This window comes from Geotrypetes seraphini, chromosome 6 (assembly GCF_902459505.1).
Source record: "Geotrypetes seraphini chromosome 6, aGeoSer1.1, whole genome shotgun sequence".
NCBI classification, from domain to species: Eukaryota; Metazoa; Chordata; class Amphibia; order Gymnophiona; family Dermophiidae; genus Geotrypetes; species Geotrypetes seraphini.
In genome coordinates this window covers 33,948,312-33,971,428 of record NC_047089.1, presented here as the reverse complement: position 1 = coordinate 33,971,428, position 23,117 = coordinate 33,948,312, and the positions used below count along the sequence as shown (strand labels likewise).

The following is a 23,117-nucleotide window of genomic DNA, read 5'->3' as shown; positions in this document are numbered from 1 at the left end:
GATGAGGCGGTTGTTCAGGTAGTTTGGACTGTCTCTGTATAAAGTCTTAAATAGTAGACAGTAGAATTTAAATTGTATTCTTGCTGGGATTGGAAGCCAGTGCGATTTGAGATATGCTTCTGTAATGTGGTCATGTTTCTTCAATGAGTAGATGAGTCTTAGTGCTGTGTTTTGGATTGTTTGTTCCTTTCACCTCTCTGCCTTGTATGCCTAGAATAAACTACCTGAGCACATGCATCACGCCTCTTCCCTTACCTCTTTTAAAAGTCAGCTGAAAACCCACCTTTTTAAGATAGCCTTCAACTCATAACTCTACTCCTCACTGCCCTCTGCTCACTACACTAGCCAGCAGTTTAACCATCCCTGATAACTGTAACCCTACTCTGGCATCCTATTTGTCTGTCTTGTTATGATTTTGAACTCATTCGAGCAGGAACTGTCTCCTTCGGGACTCTGTACAGCTCTGTGTACATCTGGTAGTGGTCTAGAAATAATTATTTATTTATTTAGGGGTTGGTTTGTTTTTTAGCCCATCCTCCCCAGGAGCCTCGAATGGGTTACAGTGATACATTCACAGTGTTTTTGAGGCATACGAATAAGGGTATATTCACATTTTACTACAGATATATATATAAGGAATGTAGCGGCTTATTCATAATATATTGGCAGCACAACATACTGTACTCAACATGAACTCATTCATATTTTACTAGAGATATGGGTAATGAATATAGCAGCTGATTCATAATATACTGGTGGCACAACATGCTGTATTTGATATGTACTCAAATCTAGGCATATAGAGATGCAATCATAGTGAATTGGAGGTGTTTGGTTAGAGTACAGTACTTTCTCCACATATTCAAGTCAAGGATTAGTGGTATGTTCTCATCTGAACTGGAGACATGGGCTAGTGGGACCTTGAGGTGTTGGGAGGTACCCGTAGAGAACAGTGTCCCACAATCGGTAATGTGTCTTAGTGAGCAGTTTTAGTTGCATACTGTTAAAGCCTAGTCATTGGGGTCCCAAGGCAGGTATGCATTGGTTCAAGAGCAATATGATTTTTTGCTGCTTTCCAGTTTTGGTTGCGTACTATTAAAGCCTGGTCATCAGGGTCTCAAAGTGGGTATGCATTGGTTTGAGAATATGGTTTTTATCACTTTCTGGAAGGGTAGCAGGCTATCTATAGCTTGGATGTCCGGGGGGAGCTGGTTCCACAGTTTTGGGGGGCGGGTCTAGGGGTCCGAAGTTTACAAATGTAAAATCTGGCAACCCTAATTTTGCCACTATTTAAAAACATAGAAACATGATAGCAGATAAAGGACAAAAGGCCCATCCGCAGCATCCACTGTCTCCTCTCCTTAAGATGAAGCATATAGCAAAATACAACGGTGCATATTTTGGCCCTCTGAATGTTACAAAATATAAAATGTGGCCCCTGATAGAAAAAAGGTTTGACAAGCCTGGTCTAGAGGTTCAGCAATTTTAATGCTCTACCAGTGTTACATGCAGAAGAGTTTGAAGTGTATTATATTAAGTTAGGACTTCTACCAGAGTATCTAAATATACTGTACTGTATAATAATTTAGAATATTCTGGGCAACATCTGAGTTACAGCAGGCATAAAAGAAAGGAACATGGAGATCCAATATTTTTTAAAGTGACTTTATGAAATATGTTGCTCAATATCATAAAAGATTTCTGGAGGCCAATGGTTTCTTTTGAAAAATGGGTCATGTCATAATTTTTAGACAGAAGGCCATGTCAAAAAGTTTGTTTAAAATTGTTTTCTGAAGAGTACATCAGTGGCAAGTCTTTTGCTTAGCGGTAGGGTACACCATAGGATTGGTACTGATCCTATAAAGGTCTCCTTTCTAATATACAGTGTATGCAGTGATGATATACCACTCACTGCATAACGCACGAGAGATTTAACTTAGTACTGTATTATAAACTAATGGGTTAAACTGGCGAGGATGTTAAGAGAGTGATGACTTCCTGTTTGTTGTAAACCTGTAGCTCTAAAGGTGGGATGGGGGAAGTGAAGGTAAACGTTTGGGTAAATTAGCGTGGGCAAGACTAGTGAAAAGATTCCTCTTGTGGTATTGACAAGTACAGAACTAAAGCGATAAAGACGATAATAATAAAGAAGAGTTCTCACAGAACTCCCCCTAAATTATCGCGCTTTACCTCACAGGCCAGCGCGCGAGCTCAAACTTGCGTGCAGCTGCTGGCGCCGCTATGAGGAGGCAGCTTTTATCGAGCAGTAGGAAGGGGGACGGAGTTGAGCGTGCGCGCACGCGCCGCAGATGTGCTCGAGCTCCAGTGTCCCGAGAGCGCGTCTAGCTCTGGCCCACTGCCTGTCTCCCACGCGCGCCGCTCAGAACTTTGAGTAAGGGGGCGATGGAGTCAGCTTCTGTATGGCAGGGGCTGCTGCTGCTTCTTCTGGCTGTGGCATTCGCTGGCGCTTCTGAACCCTCGAGTAAGTGTCGGTGTAGAGCTGGCAAAGGGAGTACCTCTGTCCCCTGCCCGTCCGGGGTTCTCAGCGGCCCTCTTCCAGCAGGGTGTGCGCGGGAGTTCTAATCTGGTACTGGGCGGGAGTTGTGCGCCTTGACGTCCACATCGCTATTGCCCTCTCTGTCTCCTTGTGCCTCTCGCTCTGTAAGAACGAGACTGAGATGTCTTTCATACGCAAACTTTAAAAAAGTTGTCTTTGTTAGGCATGTAGTTTAAAAAAAAAACAAAAAACCAAACACAAAACATTGGCCTTCGTTCTGATAATGAAATCATTCGCGTTGTAATATGCAAACTATTTTGTTGGGGATGGGGGCTTTTATTTTATGCAGCTCTATGCTTTTCCGAGTGATAAAAGCCATAGCAGTAACTCCCCTTTTTCAGGGCAGCTCTGGGGCCCAACCTGGCTGGAGTCCCCCCAGAAGGCAGTCTTTGCCAGTCTCTCATTCAGTTATTGCTGGGTGACTTCACCAGGGGAAAAGAAATGTTAGTTGGGTTCACCCTCTTTCTTTCCCCCCCAAAAGAAAAAAAAAGCTTTTGTGAACATGTGGTTGACTAATAAATTAAACAAATTTGTATGAGTTATGTACATAGACCTAATCCAATAAATAAATTATCAAGAATAGTTTTTAACAATTCCAATACTTCCTTCCACCTTAAACCATCACTACAGGGTGGGCCATGGAAAAGTAGCCCGCCTCCCTGGAACAGCAAATAATGATTGTGGACGGCTGTGTGCAAAGTGGATCGATTAAGGCAGCACAAAGAGGCCTTCACCGACAAATACCCAGGAACAAACCCACCAGCTAAACGTTGGGGCAATATGCCACACCTCACGCGATTCACTGGCACAGTTTCATGGACTGTTTACAGAGGAGCGAACTGTGAGCAAGGGTTTATGGCCACCATGTTCTCCGGACATGTCCACATGTGATTTTTATCTGTGGGGAAATTTTAAACAGAAAGTGGACGCCAACAATCCATATACCCTGGATGAACTCAAGGAAAACATCACGAACACTATCTGCAGCATCACTGTTGAAGAGGTGGTGCAAGCAGTATCAGTCAACATGACCCGACATGCCCAAAGGTGCATAAATGTGAACCACTTTCACTATCTGTTGTAACTTGTGGGTAAGTGAATAAAAACAATCCACTTGCTCGTTTATCTTACACTATCATCGGAGGTGGGCAACTTTTTTGTGGGCCACCCTGTAGTACAGACAATTCAACAACGTTTGTATACTCTTCAGATATTCCAACTCTTGGTTTATATTCTCTTGGACCTTTAACTCTCAGTTCAAATTCAGCATAAAGCCATATTTTTTTCGATGGTCATATCTTCAGCTTCATTTGACTATAAAAGCTCATATTGCAAATCTTGGAAATACCTCTTGGTACATGTCTGCTGGGAAAGTTGTACCCTCAGCTGACTTACCTACCAGCAGCAGTATGGAGCCAAACTTTGCCCAAAAACTTTCATTCGTTAATTTTTTTGCCTACTTTGCTGACCTGTAGAAATGGAAGCACGTTCGCAAAAGATTTCAAACTTGGCACAGAAACTTGCCCCAAGGTGTTGTACCAAACTGCAAAAATTCAGACTCCTAAGTAGTTAGTTTCCTTCTGCTGCAGTGCTTAACCAAAGTTGGCGTTTTAGGTCACACGAGGCATGGGAATGGATCGTTTGATTTTGTTCAACCACCCCTATCTCCTGATCAAATTGAGATAGATCCCAAAAATTTTGCAGAGTTTCATTTGAGACCCTAGACAACACCCCTTGTAAAATTTGGTTGGATTTCAAGGGGGTCAAGCGTGGGCGATTTTCAGTATTGGTCCACTTGACATGGAATGACCTAAATGCAACACAGAGAATACCGCACTTCCATAGGGAGACGATTTGGTCAGTCATTGTGGCCTGGCTCTGGGGAAATTCCTAACCTCTAGATCTAATAGATGTGAACCTTCATATTCCCATTTTCCCAGACCATAGGAAATATTTGAGATTTCATGTCCTTCAAAGGCATTTCCAGTTTGGGTACCTTTTGGGTTGGCAACGTCCCCACGCACCTTCACCAAGGTAAAAGGTGATGGTCGCAGCTCACCTCCACAGGATGGTGATACAGCCATACCTGGACAATTGGCTGATCAGAGCTCCATCAAGGGCGGAGGATGATCAGGCAGTGTGACAAGTGGTGGATCTTCAACAAGAGTTGGGCTGCATAGTCAACTTCAACGAGAGTTATCTAGAGCTGATCCAATGTTTGGAGTACAGTATTTGGGAGTCTGCTTCGACATGACAAAAGGCCATGTCTTTCATCCCGGTCCATGTAAACAAAAACTCAGGCAGCAAATTTCAGTCTTGAAGAGAGTTGCTACGGAGGTTTTGAACCTCATGCTGCTGCTGTTGTTATATGATAAAATGAACTATGATAAGAGGTGAAATAACTCAGTGAAAACCTAAAGCAGTCGTGGCTCCTGAAGATTCTGATCCAGTGAAACACAGCCCTGTGTTGGGCCGACTGAGCAACATGATTGTAGAGTCCAATGGTGATATCAGAAAGCATAAACTATAATCATTGTGGTTGAGCAACACGAGACTGTGGTAACAATTTGCAATACAGCAATAGAACATGTGATACAACTAGACCTTTTTGCAGCCTTCGACTTGGTAGACCACGACATGCTTCTACAGACTCTCGACTCATAGGAATCTCAGGCAAAGACTCTAGCTGTCCATTGTTTTCAATGTGTTCACAGATGCTGTCCTTAACCAGCGCTTCCATCATCTTTCCCGGGACCGAAGTCAAGCTCACCGGCCTGTAGTTTCCTGGGTCACCCCTTGAACCCTTCTTGAAGATGGGCGTGACATTTACTATTTTCCAGTCCTCCGGGATCTCTCCAGTTTTTAAGGATAGGTTGCATATTTGTCGAAGTGGCTCTGCTATTTCGTTCCTTAGTTCCTTGAGTACCCTTGGGTGAATGCCGTCCGGACCTGGCGATTTGTCGCTCTTTAGCCTGTCTATCTGCCTGAAGACATCCTCTTGGCTTACCTCTAATTTGACCTGCTTAACATCTTGGTCTCCATTTTAGATCTCCTCGGGTTCCGGAATGTTGGTTGTGTCTTCCCTCGTGAAGACTGACGTGAAGAACTCATTTAACTTGTCAGCTATCTCTTTTTCATCTTTTACCACTCCCTTTCTGTCTCCATCATCCAAGGGTCCCACTTCCTCCCTTGCCGGTTGCTTCCCCTTAATGTACCTGAAGAATGATTTGAAGTTTGTTGCTTCCCCCGCCAGTCTCTCTTCGTATTCTCTTTTTGCTTTTCTAACCACTCGGTGACACTCCCGTTGGTGTTCTTTGTGCTCCTATTTGGTTGCCTGTGGATAGTTTGTCCATGCACAGTGCAGTGTTCAGCCTTTGAAAAGGTGATGGCGAAAGCTAGAAGGATGCTAGGTTGCATAGAGAGAGGTATTGATGCCCCTGTATAAGACTTTAGTGAGACTTCATTTAGAATATTGTGTACAATTCTGGAGGCCGCACCTTCAAAAAGATATAAAAAGGATGGAGTCGGTCCAGAGGAAGGCTACTAAAATGGTGTGTAGTCTTCATCATAAGGCGTATAGGGGCAGACTTAAAGATCTCAATCTGTATACTTTGGAGGAAAGGTGGGAGAGGGGAGATATGATAGAGATGTTTAAATACCTACGTAACGTAAATGCGCATGAGTTTAGTCTCTTTCATTTGAAAGGAAACTCTGCAGTGAGAGGGCATAGAATGAAGTTAAGAGGTGATAGGCTCCGGAGTAATCTAAGGAAATACTTTTTTATAGAAAGGGTGATAGATGCATGGAACGGTCTCCCGGAAGAGGTGATGGAGACAGAGACTGTGTCTGAATTCAAGGGGACCTGGAATAGGCACATGGGATCTCTCAGAGAGAAGGAGATAATGGTTACTGTAGATGGGCAGACTAGATGGGCCATTTGGCCTTTTTATCTGCCATCATGTTTCTATGTGGCAGCCATGAGGTCAGAAACATGGATGCTCCTTTTCAAGATTGCACCATTGAAATACAACGTACAATAGTGTGCATTCTTTGGGCAGAAATCTGTGGAAATTCACCATCGGATATTAACTCAACAAAAAGTTTGGGTAAAAAGGTTTAAAGTGGGAAGAACAGGTATAACTGATGAAGGCCATTCTGGTCACCCATTAACATCATGCACACGAGCACACTGACAGGGTGGATGCCTTGGTTAGAGAAGACCAGCAGATGATGGTGCCTCAGTTGGCTGCAGATCTGGATATCAGCTGTGGGTCTGCATTTGCCATAATGCATGATGACTTGTAATACAGGGAAGTCTGCGTACGATGGGTTCCCAAACAGCTCACTGATCTGCACATGCAACAGCATGTGGAGGTGCGACCCATTTCCTGTTAAGTATTGAAAAGATCTGCGTATTCTGGAGAGAATTGTCACTGGTAACGAGACATGGGTGCATCACTGTGACCCGGAAAGCAAAAGACAAAGCATAATGAAGTAAAGGAAGAACTGCTCACCTGGGTTTGGGAGCAGTCGAAAAACGTATTTTCTGCAGGAATGCAGAAGCTAGTTGAACAATACAACAAATGCATTGTCTTGCATGGGAACTCTGTGTGGAAAAGTGATATGTTCAGTTGCTTACATCTATCAAAGTCATTAAATGTATTTTGTCTTTACTTTTAGATTTACCCTCATATCAAGGTTTGTTCTTTGAAATAGACCCGACACAAGTTATGTTTCGGCCTAAATGCCTTGGGGATCCAAACAAATTATCTCGCGTTTGGAACTTAGTGTAGCATTTTAAGAATGAGTGTACTTCTTTAGATGGTTTTGATGTTTCTAACTCATAACAAGCCAGGAAACAGCCACTTTCACTGAATGATGTCTCTCACTCAAAGAAATACCGTAGTTTCTGCTTCTCCAGTTCTAACTTTCCATTATCCACCTTTTTCAATGTGGTTTTTATCTTTGGAGCAGTGGCAGCAATTTACATTAAGCAGCCTGTGTCAGCCCCGGTGAAAGTGAAATGTGAACACGCCTCTTGCCATCCCCTCCCTAACCCCAGATCCTACTTTTCCCTCTCTTGGAAACCTTCTCTGATCTAACGTTGTAACCCTTCTTCCATAACTCTTTTTGTAATCCGCTTTGAACCGAAAGGTAATGGCGGAATAGAAATCTGTAATGTAATGTATGGGTTAAATGTGTGTTTGCTGCCTCTGAACTGTGTGTACTCTTTAGAAATAGGTGGGTTGCTATGTAACAATTGTGCAAGGAGGAGTATTGTGCTAATGGCGTGAGATTGGTTGGAGAACTGCAGAATCACATAGTGCTAACAGGCTGTCAGTAAGGCTTGTTTTGATTAGAGGTTAGATTCCAATCTTTTAGCTGCATCAACATGGTAATATGATACAATATGCTGGCAAATGTAACTACAACAATTTCCTGTTGCTTAAAATGTCTGTTTCTTGCCTTTACACCCTTACTTTTGATCTTAGATCTTGGCCATCTTTTGCCTGGTTTTTGTTTTCTAGATTGGGTTGGTAGGGGGCGTGATTTGATCTTTAGTTTGTTTGGTTTTTTTGCATTAATAGCTGAGAGAGCTGGTGTGTTCAGTTGTTTCCTGTCCAATGTACTTTTCCCCTTCACAACAGACAATTCAGTTTCATCCATTGTGGACTGCACATATAAGCTAGATGGAGATCTGAGACATGTCTACTTTTGCTTACAAAAGCAGATGGTTATTTATGTTGCATATTTAAATAATGGATTTGTATCCTGAATGCAGTGTGTGTTCTTTGTTGGGGCTGGTAAATAAGGCCCTCGCTGTGGGGGTTTTTTTTCTGAAAAACAGCTGATGACATAGAAAAATTAGAGTTATAGACAATCAAGATAATGCCAGAGATGTTGCAAATGATAGCCATGGAAGTTAGGGGCAATAAAGATATGAGGGAGGATCATTCATAACTTTATCCAGTAACTAGCCAGGAAACTGAAGAGCAAACAAATGGCTTTGACAGGTGAGATTATGAAATGCACAGGGACTTTACGAGCAGGAATCTGTTTGCTTTTCTAAAAAGATGTACCTTGAGGAGTGGACAAGGGTGTTCAAGTTTATTTCTCTTTACTGTACTCAGAATCTATGTATGGTGCTAGAACAGTGTTTTTCAACCTGTTTACACCTATGGACCAGCAGAAATAAAAGTATTATTGTGTGGCCCGGAATCGGTCCGTGGACCAGCGGTTGAAGAACACGGGGCTAAGTCGTGGGCCAGACCCCGCCCCCATAATAGTACTAATTGCACCTTGCATGTCCCGTGCCTCATCTGGAAGCCTTCCCCGAGAAGGCTTCCAGTTCAGGCGCAGGATGCCTGTAGGAGCCACTGCCCGTGGCTTTGTGCACTGAATCAGTTAGGAAGAGGGAACTAGCTCGAAGATAACGCTGCATCGATCGCACCGTGGACCGGTGGTTGAAGAACACTGTTTTGGGCCTGATGCACGTGCTGGCCCTGTGGACCGGCAGGAAATTTCTGTGGACCGGCACTGGTCCATGAACTGGTGGTTGAAGAACACTGTGCTAGAAAATGGAAATGAGAGAGTCGTACTAGACCAGAGGTTCTCAACCCAATCCTCGGGACATACTTGTACCTAGCTGGTCAGGTTTATGGGATATCCACAATGAATATGCATGAGAAAAATTTGCATTCTGCTAGACACAAACTACCGTGTTTCCCCGAAAATAAGACCTACGCCGAAAATAAGCCTTAGCATGATTTTCAGGGTAGGTCTTAATATAAGCCCTACCCCCAAAAATAAGTCCTAGTCGCTGAAAGCAGCAGCAGCGTCGTTCTCCCCCTCCCATTTCTCCTTCCCATCCGAACCGCAAGACAGGCATACCTTATAACAAACTGGCAGCGTCGACACTCGGCAGCAATCTACACAGGCTGCTTCACGGCCTTCTATCTCCTGGGCATTCCTTTGCTGATGATGTCGTTAGCAACACGGCAGAGGAACAGCCGAGAGATAGAAGGCCATGATGCAGCATGTGTAGATGGCAGCGTCGGCACTTGGCAGCAAGTTTGTTATAAGGTATTCCTGTCTCGCTGTTCAGATGGGAGGGAAAGATGGATCAGCAGGCGGAGGGAGGAAGTGCGCGGTGGCAGGGGGATAGAAAGATGCTACACTGGGGGTGAGAGGAAGGGAGGGATAGAAGCTGCAAGGGTTCTGCTGCACAAGGGATGGGAGGGAAGGCTAGAAAGATACTAGAAAGTGGATGGGTGAGATGGGAGGAAAGATGCTGCACATGTGGATGAGAGAAATGAAATAGGAAGAATTGGGGTGGGGGAGAGGAAGGGAGAGATGATCATTACATGAAAATAAATGACATCCCCAAAAATAAGACACTGGCTTATATTAATTTGGGGCCCCAAAAAGGCACAAGTCATTTTCGGGGAAACACGGTTTATAGATTTAGCAGAGGTGGAAGAGATGTTTGCGGCAGCTTTCTGGATCTATCTAACTGTAGGGTTACTGAGAGTTGTATGTTCTGTACTCCTTAACCCTTTCAGGACCATAAGGATCGTAGGCCAATTTTTGTGGTTTTGACGACATTTTTATGGTAAAAAGGGCTTGCAGATGCCAAAAAATTGATTTTTTTTTGTGAAATATCATTATTTTTATTTAAAAAAATCACACTTCTGGCTTATGGACAGTGTGGCAAGTGAATCTTCTCGTCAATCTAGCAACGACGCTAATGAATGAATGTCGGAACCAGTTTGTTTACATAAATGCAGTATCATATGGAATCCGTACATATCAAATTTAGAACTGTAGACTATCCCAATCAAAATTTATAGGATTTTAAAGTTATGGGACAAATATGTCCCTTGGTCCTGAAAGGGTTAATGGCCAAGCATTACAGAGAGGGGTGCATGGGGATTAAATGATGCCGAGGACATGGCTGTGGATTATATTAAAATGTATGGTAATGTAGCAGTACAGGAAAGAGAATAGTGGATTTTTAATCATTTATAGTCCGTTTAAATTTTGAAGCATTTTGCAATAAAAATGCATATAAAAGTAAAACCAAAATAATCATTCCATCCATACCCTATTAAGAATAAATGCACTATGCCTATTCCTTAGAAAATAAGTTACTTACAACACAAGAAATTTCTTGCCAGGTCCAGGGCAGTATAGAAGGTTTAGTGGAGAGGATTAATTCCAGTTTTTAAGATTTGGGAGACCATTCTGATTCAAATACCAAAGGTAACATTTATTATGCATACACTATAGAAAGATTTGATGAAGAATTGCATTTTGGTGCAAAGCACCTGCCTCTGGAATCAGACTCTGTGAAGATAATACATATACATAACTATCATTTACATATCAAAATATAATAAATAAATATGTAAATAAAATAATAAAACTAAAATTAATAACAAAAACATGACTAAATATTACTTTAACAATGTATTAGCAAACAGTTATATATTCAAACATGGTCATATGATAAATACAGTAGTTCAATAGTCAGAGTATATTGCGATAATAGAGTTGTGCCACCTAGTGCAGTACCAATATATATATAATTTCACAGGCAGAGCATACATGTAATTAAAAGTAGTAGCAGAGTAGCATGTATAACAATATGCATGTGGAAAGAGAATCTGGTGTGGAGAGGTAGATCTGGGCTTCATCAGCATAGAGGTGATAACTGAAAGCCGTGGGTATAGATGGAGAAAAGGAGAGGGCCCAAGGCAGAGCCTTGAGGTACACCAATTGAAAATGGAACAGGATCCACAATTGCATACGAAGTCTGACAAGTTTGCGAACTTATCCTAGAAAAAGTGCTTCAGTACATACCTCATACGGTCACCAAAGCCAGTGCCTAGTCTACCCTTCCAAGTAATTTTGGAACTCTCTTTCTGTAATGCCCATCAGAGCTGTCATCGTATTACCCCTTGATGTCCTGAATGTCTTCAAAATGTCTTCCTTTCAATATTTCCTTTATCTTTGGGTAAAGAAAAAAGTCATCGAGGGCCAGTTCAGGTGAGTAGGGAGGGTTTTCCAGTAAGAGTTATTTTTTTTCTGGTTGTAAAACTCCCTCATGACAGTGCTGTGTGTGAGCTGGTGCAATATCGTGATTGGCGAAAAAGTTCAGGTTGTTTTTATCTAACTTTTTCACGCTGCCTTTTCAGCACTTTCACTTGGTTAACTGTTTGTCCAGTTGGTACAAATTCATAGTGAACAATCCCACTGATATCAGAAAAGGTTAGCAACATCGTTTTGACAATTAATTTGGACTGGCGGAACTTTTTTGATTATGGAGAATTGGATGACTTCCAATATGCACTTTGATGCTTTGTTTTAGGATCGTATTGGTATACCCATGTTTCATCACAGCCCAAAACATCATCTTGCCTCTCCAAAAGGTCTTGGCAAACTTCTACTCTCCTTTGCTTTTGTTTATTAGTGAGCTCCTTTGGGAGCATTTTTGCACACACCTTTCTCATGCTAATTTTCAGTTAAGATTTTCCTAACTTTCTCTATTGATGTTTATTTGGTCTGCTATGCTTCTCACAGGGAAGAACATTCTCAAAATCAAATCTTACTACATTTTCCATTTTGAAAGAAACTTTACTTTTTTTTTTTTCAGAAATATTTTGGTTTTTATAATAGATTTTTTTGTTTTGCTTGATCTGGATATTGTACGTCTTAGAAATGTCTAGTTATGTGATACATATAAAAATGTCAAGTATTTTCAGAATGTAAAAATAAGTTATTGTATTATCTTCCTTTCTTTCAGCAACTTCTGCCAAACTTGTGAGTGTGATCCCAACCCTAAACACTGGTAAGTGAGCTTCAAGGCAGCTTTTTCACTTCCCAAAAGTCTTTTATGCTTAATTAGAATAAATGTTAAGACCAACAAAAATAATTTGCTCTTTTTCATATATCATTTTTAAGGGGTGCAAATCAGTAATTTTTAAATGTCAACTTTTGGTGAAAATGAATTCTCCAGCAGTGCTACATTAAATGAGACCCCTGCTGCCGCTCGTTGTTTTCCATTTTGAGCCAGCGATAGCACAGCTATAATGACATTGGTCTGCACACCTGCAAACTCTGCCTTAGCCACACAAGCCTCGAACATTTATGATTTTAAAGTGTTCGAAGCTTGTACAGATGAGGATAGAGCTTGCAGGAATGGGACAGGGACAGAGCTCATGTGGACAGGAGACATCCCACAGGACAGGAGTGATCCCACGGGAATGGAGAAAATTTGTCCCCACGTCATTCTCGCTTCACAGTGTTTCAGAGGTTCCCAAGGTTTCTGGGACAGCTCTGCCTGAGAGAAGATACAGTCTTTGGTTTAAAGGACTAGCTGGGTGTGTGTGTATGTTGTGGGGGTGAGGGCAACCCTTTTACAGGGCACCTACCTAGCCAGACTGCACTACAATTGAGGATAGTTTGGGGTATGTTCCCCTGGAGGCTTGGCTTGCCCTTGATTTATCAGGCGCTTGAGCACAGGCTAAGTGGCCCCCACATTGTTCCAGAGGGCTGTAATGGGTGCCGGCTGCGTCACCCTCCTGAAGACACATGAAGAGCTGGTGGGGTTGAGGTTTTCAGGCTCTCTGAGCCTATCTAAAAGGCAGCCCAAAGAGACAAGTGGCTGGAGGATGTTATGCTTGAGACCGAAATCTTCTCCATTGTCCAGCTGCAATGTGAGCTGATGCAGGCACAGCATCAGGAAGTTCTTTGAGTACAGTCTATTACTGTCTGTGGAATAGAGAATGACACGGGGACAAATTTTTCCCCATCCCCGCAGGAACTCATTTCATGCCAGTATTGTGCTCAATGGCCGGCTGAGGAGCATCCATGTGCTGTGGGAGCTAGGCTTACCTCACTCCGGGTCCCTTCAGGGTCTTGGAGTTGCAATGATGCTCGAATGTTGAGTCAAAAAATCCCTCCTAGAGCCCCCAAATAGTGACTCGGCATCATCGGGAAAACACAGATGCTCAAGACACCTTAGAACCTGTAAAGAAGCAGGAAGTATCCCTACAGAGGTCCTTAGGAGATTCAGTTCAGAGTTTTGACTCTGATTTTGTGAGCTTGATGTTTGAAGCTTATATGAATTATAAAGGGTCATCTGCACAACTTGGTAGTACGCCAGCAGCTGTTTCAAGTTTATTAAAATTTTGATTAAACGCAAATGAAGTATTCTAAGTGTTTTACAAGTTATATTAAAAGGAGGGAGACGTAATGTGACAGATTTCCACTGAACAAACATTTGACTAACAGAAATAGGTAGGAAAGGTGGGAGAACTACAAATTTAAAGAAAAGAATACGAAAAAGGGAGACCACAATAGGAAGGGGAGGTTTTTCCCTTAGAGGGCTGGTCCATCATGGAAGGGTACTCCACAGGAGCCAGAGGTTCAGGCAGAAAAGGACTAAGATGAATAGGGGTCAGGACCATTTCCTTTGCTCCCGCAAAGTGGATCCTCAGGTTACAGGATTCCAGGTCGCAAGTGAGCGCTACCAGCCAAGAGTCTGTGGCAGCCCTGGACCAGGGAGAGGACCTGACGGTTTAAACCAGTGAATTTAATGGAAGTCGTTACAGTATCTCAGAGAGTTAAATTTGGAACCGCCACAGACTTCCATGGCTCAAATTTCCCTTAGGAGCAGCTCTAAGACCAAATCCACATTTTTCCTTTACATCCAGAGATCACTATGATGCTGATGGAGCATTGGGAGGTGCAAGAAGACCCTTTGAGGGTTGTTAGAGCCATGACAAAATTGTACCCGGTAGATCTGTTACATCTTCTTCCGTAAAGAGTTCATTCAGTCTCTCCGCTATGGCCTTATCCTCCCTGAGTGCCCCTTTTGCTCCTTGATCATCCAACGGTCCCACAGATTCCCTCCACAGGTTTTCTGCTTCTGATGTACCTAAAAAAATTGTTATTGTAAAATCCAACAAATCAATATAGTGGCTGTAGTGAGAGCGATTTGACTTTAAACAAGCAATGCTCAGCATAATAGCATGCAAATTATATGCACGCTATTTGTGTGGAGAATCTCTAGTAAAGGTGGGAGAAGAACTGTGCCTAGCACTTGCTCAGAAGAGTAATTGCTAGGTACATCTCTTCCCTCTTGTTAAGGCTACTCTCCCTGCCCCAATCAACTGAGCTTCAGATGTCATTGAGTCCTGCCGGCTTAGCTGATTCACCGGCAGGGAGAGCAGCAGAGGGAAGAGTTCCCCCCTTCCACTGACACCCCCTCATGCCTGCTGTTGCTCGATCCCACCCCACACCCTGTATAGGTTCGGCAGGAGAGATGCCCACTCCCTCCTGCTGCCGAGGTCTCTGCCTCCCCGACAGCCCCCGCCCCCTGCACCTTTAAGATGAAGGATGGCAGGATGTATGCCCAAGCCCTCCTGCCGTCAGGGTTCCCTGCTCAGACCCAGTTGGAAATTTTTGCAGGCAAATGTAATGCAATGAGGTTAGAGAATCATCCAGACAGTTTAAAGAATCGCCTGGAGTGCTTGTTTTAATATTAATGACCTCGTTGTACTACATTTGCATAGTACAGTCGGAGCTGCTAGGAAGCATGGCAAAGAGCACTGTGAGCCGTTCTGAGAATCAGGCTTCTAAAATACTTGCACGCTAAACCAGCTAGGACTGGTTTAGCATCCATCGTTAAATGCAGGGTGAGTTTTGAGAATCTGGCCCCCGAGTCTTGTTTATGTTGAAATATTTTTGTGGAAAAGTTTCCAGATCATCAAGCACATCCAAAACAACCAAAGTTCACAATACAAATACAGCAACCCCCCACCCTCCCATCCCCCCTCCATCCCCCCACCCAAAATTCCCACAGAAACAAAACAATTCATCTTCCAAAATGCATGACTAATCATGGGTTCAATAAATGACTACGAGCTTTATGAGTCAATGTGAGTCAAAAGGGCTCCCAAATGGAACAAAACAAACGTCCCTGTGGTGTGTCCAAAGAAGTCAAGAAGAGCCGCTCCATAGAAGCCTGATGTATCATGAGAGTACGCCAATGAGACAAGGTGGGGGAATCCGGTACAATCCAGCACTGCAATATGGTTTTCTTCCCCGGCAATATGGCTCCTGAGTCTTGTTTAAAGGTCAACTCTGTAAAGGTTCACCTCTGTGCTATCATAACCACGTAAGGGGTAAGTCCGTCTCTAAATAGCCTCTAGTTCAGTGTCCTGAGCCACAGCACACTAAAAGTAGTGGCACACACAGTTTGAGATACACTGCTCTAGTTGTTTGCTTCATGAGAGGTTTGCTGTTGACAAAGCCCCCTATCAAACCAGTACTGTGATAATAGGGCCTCACTGTCATCCTCAAGGTCCTTTTGACCTACTTGATGCCTATCATCTGAAGTACCTGACCCGACCATTTTAACTTTCTTTGTGCACTATTCTCAATTTCTCATCTTGTAAATTTCTTGTATACTGCTTTCAACTCTGAAAGCTTTCAAAGCAGTCTGCGTTAAGGTAAAGGTGGTATGTTTTAATCATTAGATCTGTAAACATCAAAATGTATGTATGCTTTTGTTGACCTAAGCTGGCTGCATGACAACCTCTTTACCCTGTGAGGGGTCATTGTATTATTTATTCCTTGAGGAAGTTTGTGCAAAACTTTTGAAAATTCTGCACTATTTGTAGCATTGTAGCACAGATTTTCTCCATCTTAAGACCTAAAATTTCCTCCTGTTTCTCTTTTGAAGTTCCAGCCTCCTCCTCCTCCCCCCCCCCCCCCAAAAACACTGTACTCCTGGAACTGTCTCTCCATCTTCCTTCTGCTGAGATCACCCTGAAGGAGGAGGAAGTGAACTGCTGCACATTGGGTTACTTCCTCCTACTCTGCTGGCTTAGACTCAGCTGCTTTATGTGAACCATGGGACCCCCACAGTTCAAATAAACATTCTGGTCCAAGCTGGCAGAGGAGGAATGACCCAATATGCAGCAGTTCACTTCTTCCTCCTCATGCCCTGTGATTTCAGCTGGGGATGGGGGGGAAGGAATTTGCCCAAATTCTGCACTGCATTGTTGCACATAATTTCCCAGGAGTAATTATCGCATAAGGACCTCAGCTTCTCCTCTGTTAGCTGCATAGAAGGATGCAATTTAACTGTAAGGTATAGAATGTGGATGATGGCACTGTAGTTTTGGTTTCCCTCTTTCAAGAGGTGTGGTTTGATTGCATGGAAAATCATGGCCATTCTAAATTGAGTTAATCCTTCTTTTTTACAGCTCCAAACACATCTACTATAGCCCCTAATTCAACAATATTCTCCAATATGACTGTATTCACCACTAATACCACTGGTAAGTCAGCTTTGGGATTATTTTTGTTTGCTAATAGATTCTTATGGACAGCATCCCATTCTGAATAGGTCGGTAGGTTCAAGGAAGCAGCTCGCTCTGTGATATTTCTAGGGACAGAGAGCAGTAATTTTAAAGGAAATCTTACTATTTAGTTAGAAGAAACCACTTGCCTGTAGAATATTTTAGCCCAAACAATTTTTCCAAAGTTCTCCCTTAAACAGCTGCTGTGGATGAGTGATTTGTTTTTGTGGCAGCAGCATAGGGGGAATAGAAGAACTCTTGTGGTGACCTTCGGGGCCTCCCCCTTGCTCCATTACTTTTTAACGTTTATTTGAGCTCCTTGGGCGCCAGACTGTCTGGTTTGACTGTTAAGTTCTACAGTTATGCTGATGATTTAACAGTAGTGATCCCTGTTCCATTTGCTTTATCACATATGACACAATTAATATCAATGGTAAGCTTCAAAGGGTAGTGGTGAATGGCACCCCCTCCGAAATGACGGAGGTGATCAGTGGAGTGCCACAGGGCTCGGTCTTGGGCCCGATCCTATTCAACATCTTTATAAGGGACTTGACAGAAGGGCTTCGAGGGAAAATAACTTTATTTGCCGATGACGCCAAACTAAGTAATGTAGTGGGCAAATGCACAACGGACGAAGATTTGACACCCAGCAACATGATACACGACCTACTCCTACTGGAGCGCTGGTCTAGGACCTGGCAGCTCAGCTTCAATGCCAAAAAATGCAAAGTTATGCACCTGGGCAGCCAAAATCCATGCAAGATCTATACCCTTAATGGCAAGATCTTAGCAAGAACGGTATCAGAACGAGACTTGGGGGTGATCGTCGGTGAGGACATGAAGGCTGCCAATCAAGTGGAGCAAGCTTCATCCAAGGCAAGACAAATCATAGGTTGCATACGCAGGGGTTTCATCAGCCTCAAGCCGGAAGTCATTATGCCATTGTACAGATCCATGGTGAGACCCCACCTGGAATACTGTGTGCAATTCTGGAGGCCGCATTATCTCAAGGATGTGCTGAGACTGGAGTCGGTTCAGAGAATGGCCACCCGGATGGTCTCGGGACTCAAGGATCTCCCGTACGAGGAACGGCTGGACAAATTGCGGCTGTACTCGCTCGAGGAGCGCAGGGAAAGGGGGGACATGATCGAGACGTTCAAGTATCTCACGGGCCGCATCGAGACTGAGGAAGATATCTTCTTTTTCAGAGGTCTCGCGACAACAAGAGGGCATCCGTGGAAAATCAGAGGCGGAAAACTACGAGGTGACACCATGAAATTCTTTTTCACTGAAAGGGTGGTTGATCGCTGGAATAGTCTTCCACTGCAGGTGATTGAGGCTAGTAGCGTGCCTGATTTTAAAGCCAAATGGGATCGACGCATGGGATCTATTCACAGGGCAAAGGGAGGGGAGGGACAGTAGGGTGGGCAAACTTGATGGGCCGTGGCCCTTATCTGCCGTCTATTTCTATGTTTCTATCTACTATAGAGCACTGGATGCAGGAATTTAAATTGAAACTCAACAAAGATAAGACTAAATTCTTTCTAGCTACCCCTGGTAAACAGGTAGCCAAAAAAAGTTTAGAACTTGGCAGAATTTCTTTTCCACTAAATCCTACAATCAAGATTCTAGGAATAATATTAGATCAAGGCCTGCCGATGAAGGAACACACTTAACTACTTAGTTCGAAAATGCTTCTACACTATGTGGAAGCTAGGTGCCATCAGATCTTATTTCAATTCCTCCTCTTTTAGATTACTAGTGCAGTCCTTGATCCTTAGTATCCTGGATTGTTGCAATATTGTGTATTACGCAGGTCTCTAAAAAAAATCTTTATAGATTACGATTGATTCAAAACACAGCTGTAAGGTTAATTTTTAACCTAAAAAAAGTCATATCATGTCGCTCCTTTTTATCGCAGGTTGCACTGGCTACCTGTTGAAGCCAGATGTCATCTTTAAATTTGGATTACTATAATGTAGTATTCTATCTTACGACAAATTATCTGACTGATATTTGACATTCCAAAACGTTCCCAACAGATTGTTTTCCTTTCAAGCAGCAGTTGGGGACAAAGAGCTTAGCCAGTTAATAGTCAGTGCTACCTCATATTAGCACTTTAGAAAAACTCTGATAGCATCTCTATTCGATAAATTTCTATAGGAGAAGATCTGTATTACTATTTGATAACTTTATAACTTGTATTTCCTGAGTATGTCTCAGTCTCAGAATTGTAAACCGCGGAAAACTCAAAGGTATTGAGATATACAAATAAAGATGTTAAGTTATGAACACATTTCACCAACACAGTAGAGAACATCATATTTTATATACTGTATATTCAAAATTATTGGAGATGCACTTGGGTTCAATACTTAAACTGTACTGCTGTGCCAGCATACTTATCTGGCTGAAAAGTAATGTTTGTTATTTTTACTAGAGTTTGTTTTTTTATTGTGAAGAGTGCCATTTAAGATATTCACCTTGAGCTGTAATGATGCTGATATTACTATGTATGACACTTTTTTTTTTAATTTAAAATGTCTCTTCCATTTATATAGAGTAGTAGGTGGAGCTCAACATAACATGAGGGGAGTCAATATTTAAAGCAATTTAACCAACCAGAAATATATCCTGGTCAGTTTAATCACTTGTTTGGGATTAACTGCTTATTTTCATTGGCATTTAACCGGTTAGTGCCACAGAAAATGTCTAGTTAGCACCTAACACAAAATAGGCTATTTTGGAGGCATTTCAGGGACAGAGTTGGCACTTGGGCCAGTGCGAGCAGCAGGTGGGAGATGCTGCTTGATACCAGCAAAGATTTGGAAGAGGTGGGTGGATGGAGAAGAGGAGAGGCTTAATTTTCAGTGAGTCTTTGTAAAATACTCTGCAAATTGTGACTATCTGGACTTATGACTCGCTTCTTATACCTACAGTAGATGTCCTATGCATATTGTTAGATATTTCAACACAGGATCTTATTATAAAGATAAATATTTTAAGAAGGTGCACTTTGAACTAGACTTGGGCTTATTTTTAGATTGTGGTAGCCACTATCCAGAAAAGCAGAGTTCCATTTGTACATTTTCTGAAGAGCTGGCTTCTTTGGATCAGCGTTCCTATATTAGAGCAAAGGAGGACTTCAGCATTACAGGTTCTAAGCTTCAGTAGAACTAACCAGGGCTTTGGAGTCGGAGTCAGAAACAATTTCGGGTACCTGGAGTCGATAAAAATGTACCGACTCCGACTCCTAATAAATTTAAATTATAATATTAAAAAAAAAATGCAGCAAGTTCAAATGTCCCATTTCACAAACAATAGTTATAATTAACACATTGTTTGCGGGCATTTTTTGCAGATCTATGCCAAAAAGCGGGCAAATTTTGTAAATGTTGCACAGGAAATTACGTTTCACATAAAATAGCTGTAACTTCTGAACCATTTCTTATTTTTGAATAAAACTTTGTTTCTTTTCTTATATTGAATTCAGTAAAGTGACATTGCATATGCGTGAAAGATAAATGACCAGAAAATGTCCAAATAAAGAGATTCCAGCAGGAGTTTTTTTTAAAGAATTAAAAGAAGTAGAAAAGTATGGTCGCTCATCAAAACTGACTGTAGAAGAAGCCATCCTTGTTTATCCAAAGATTATTAGTGATGTGGCTAGAACCGTAACAGCAATTGCAACCCACACAAATCAGTGTTGAAAGACAATTTTTTGCTCTAAAAATAATCGCGTCAGATTTAAGAGCTTCTATAAAAGAGGATCTGGCAGAAGCAATTCTGTTTCTTAGAACAACACTACATTGAGTTACTTTTGGATTGCATTTAACAGTTGTTCTACTATACAACTATATTCCAAGTTTAATATATAAACTGTTTTAGGTGTTCCAGCTTTTGTTTTGTTTTAAAACTACCAAAAAATATGGTTCATATTTTTAAACTGGTAAAGTTCCTGTTCCTGATTTTTATGCGTGCTATGCTACTTTATAGTCACTTGATAAAAACAATAAGTAAAACCTTATTGTTTTCATTTTTTTGTCTTTTGTTTAAACTGGCCAATACAGTAGAGCGTCAGCTTCCTAGCCAGTAGTTCCTTGGTTAAAAGGCGTGTATGTTGCCTTCCTTCAATCAATGTAGAAAATACATTAGCATATTAAATACAGGAGTCGGTGTCGTGGATACCAGAAAGTGAGTCGAAGGATTTATCTACCGACTCCACAGCCCTGGAACAAACAGTGACCTCCTAGCCAAAGACAAAAAAAATATGTTTGTAATCAAGTTCTGGTTTCCCATGATGTCACAGCCAGGGCTGCAAAATCTGAGTTTTGCTCTTGAATTTGCTCTTTTTGGGAGATATAGCAAGAAACCAATGAATAGATATACAGTGGTACCTTGGTTTAAGAGCATATTTCGTTCCAGAAGTATGCTCTTAAACCAAAACACTCATATATCAAAGCAACTTTCCCCATACAAGATAATGGAAACTTGAACAATTAGTTCCACAAACCCCCCCCCCCGAGGCTGCTCCATCACCCCCTCCCCCCACTATAACCAGCATCGCACCCCCCCGAACCGGCATCACAACCCCTCCCGCAAACGCCCCTCCCTTCCCCCCGTGAGAACCGCAAAGCACCCCTGTGCTGAAAGCGGCATCCGCCCGCCCTTCCTCCCAAGCACGGTCCTTACCCCATCAGCTCATTGTAAGGGTGAATGCGAGCTCCCGCCTCTTGCCTGGGCTGGGCCTTGAGCATTTGCGCATGCTCAAGACCTTTTGGCTCTCGTTCTCGAGAACGAGAGCCAGAAGGCCTTGAGCATGCGCAGATGCTCAAGGCCCAGGCAAGAGGCGGGAGCTCGCATTCACCCTTACAACGAGCAGAAGGGGTAAGGGCCGTGCTTGGGAGGAAGGGCGGGCGGATGCCGCTTTCAGCATGGGGGTGCTTTGCGGTTCTCGCGGGGGAGGGTTGCGATGCCGGTTCGGGGGGGGGGGTGCGATGCCGGTTAGAGCGGGGAGGAGGTGCTCGTACACCAGAACATGCTCGGTTTGCAAGGCAAAAGTTTACTGAGTGTTTTGCTCGTCTTGCAAAACTCTCGCAAACCGGGTTACTCGCAAACCGAGGTTCCACTGTACTTGCTGCAGAAAGAGAACAAGGCTGATAAATGCATCAGCATGCACAATCTTCCTACCTGATCCTCTTTTCTTATTCTCTCCCCCACTCACCCCTATCTCCCACTGGCAGTAGCTGTAGTACCATATATACTCGAATATAAACTGAGGAAACCCTTTTCCCACTCAAAAAGGAGAAAAAAAAGATTGACTCAAATATAAACCGAGGTTAGAAATTTGGACATACGAGTGTTGTTTGTCAGAGATCATGCCATAAGTAATCACTGATTTTTCAGTTGAGGCTGTTTTCGAATCCAAAAAAGCTGAAGGAGAGCTGACAAATATTTTCTTACTTGGGGCCATGACACCAACTAATTTCTGGACTTCTATCCCCATCAGAATACCTGGCCTCAGAAAACAGAAAAAAAACAAAACTTTTCAAATACAAACCCACAAACTAAAAGTATTATTGTTGTTATACACAAACGAAACCCTAATATGCTAGACTCTGCAAACAGTACACCACAAGAGAAATAGAAGGGGGAAAGGATTAAAAAAATAAAGGAAATATTTAGCGACAAACTAACGAAAGGAAAAGGCCTAGGTGGACTAAACATTTAGGGGGAATAGCAACATGGAGAAAATGGTAGGCTACCTTCCTCTTGGAACACAAAAGGGTGGACTCTCAAATAATACAAAGAAAGATGAGTATATGACAATACAGAAACAATAATTACAGAGCCTGACGTCAAATCCCTCAATTCTACTGGGCACAGTGGAATATTAGCCGTTGTGGGGGAGGAAGGGTGATAAAGAAATGTCATGTCCCAAAGAGCCAAACGTTCCTTCATTTTGCTCAAAAGCAGGATTCTCACCCCAATCACGAGTCTTGGAGTTGGCGGCCATGCAATCCAGCGCCTGGAGAATTGTCGAATATTATGGGGATGACACTGTAGCTGGTGATGAAACGGCTTTAATCATCCCCTTTCGTCTGGTGTGTGACATCGGTAGAAAGAATTATTATATTTTCAGAATTCACCAAACAGCTTCCAAGGTAACTGGAAGCTGAAGCGCCATC

At 42.6% G+C, this 23,117-nt stretch overlaps 1 protein-coding gene across 2 annotated transcripts in view; it reads left to right on the top strand.

The window, feature by feature from the left end:
• Positions 1-2,240: 2,240 nt before the first annotated feature.
• The window catches only part of TMEM123 (transmembrane protein 123), a 70,065-nt gene continuing 49,188 nt past the window's right edge, over positions 2,241-23,117 (top strand). Inside the window, exons 1-3 of one of the 2 annotated variants that reach the window (XM_033950557.1) lie at positions 2,241-2,482; positions 12,363-12,407; positions 16,834-16,908. In XM_033950557.1, coding sequence (XP_033806448.1) covers positions 2,404-2,482; positions 12,363-12,407; positions 16,834-16,908 — 199 coding nt within the window. In that variant the 5' untranslated portion in view covers positions 2,241-2,403. The remainder of the gene's footprint in view (positions 2,483-12,362; positions 12,408-16,833; positions 16,909-23,117) is intronic. The other variant, XM_033950555.1, reaches the window with a different exon arrangement.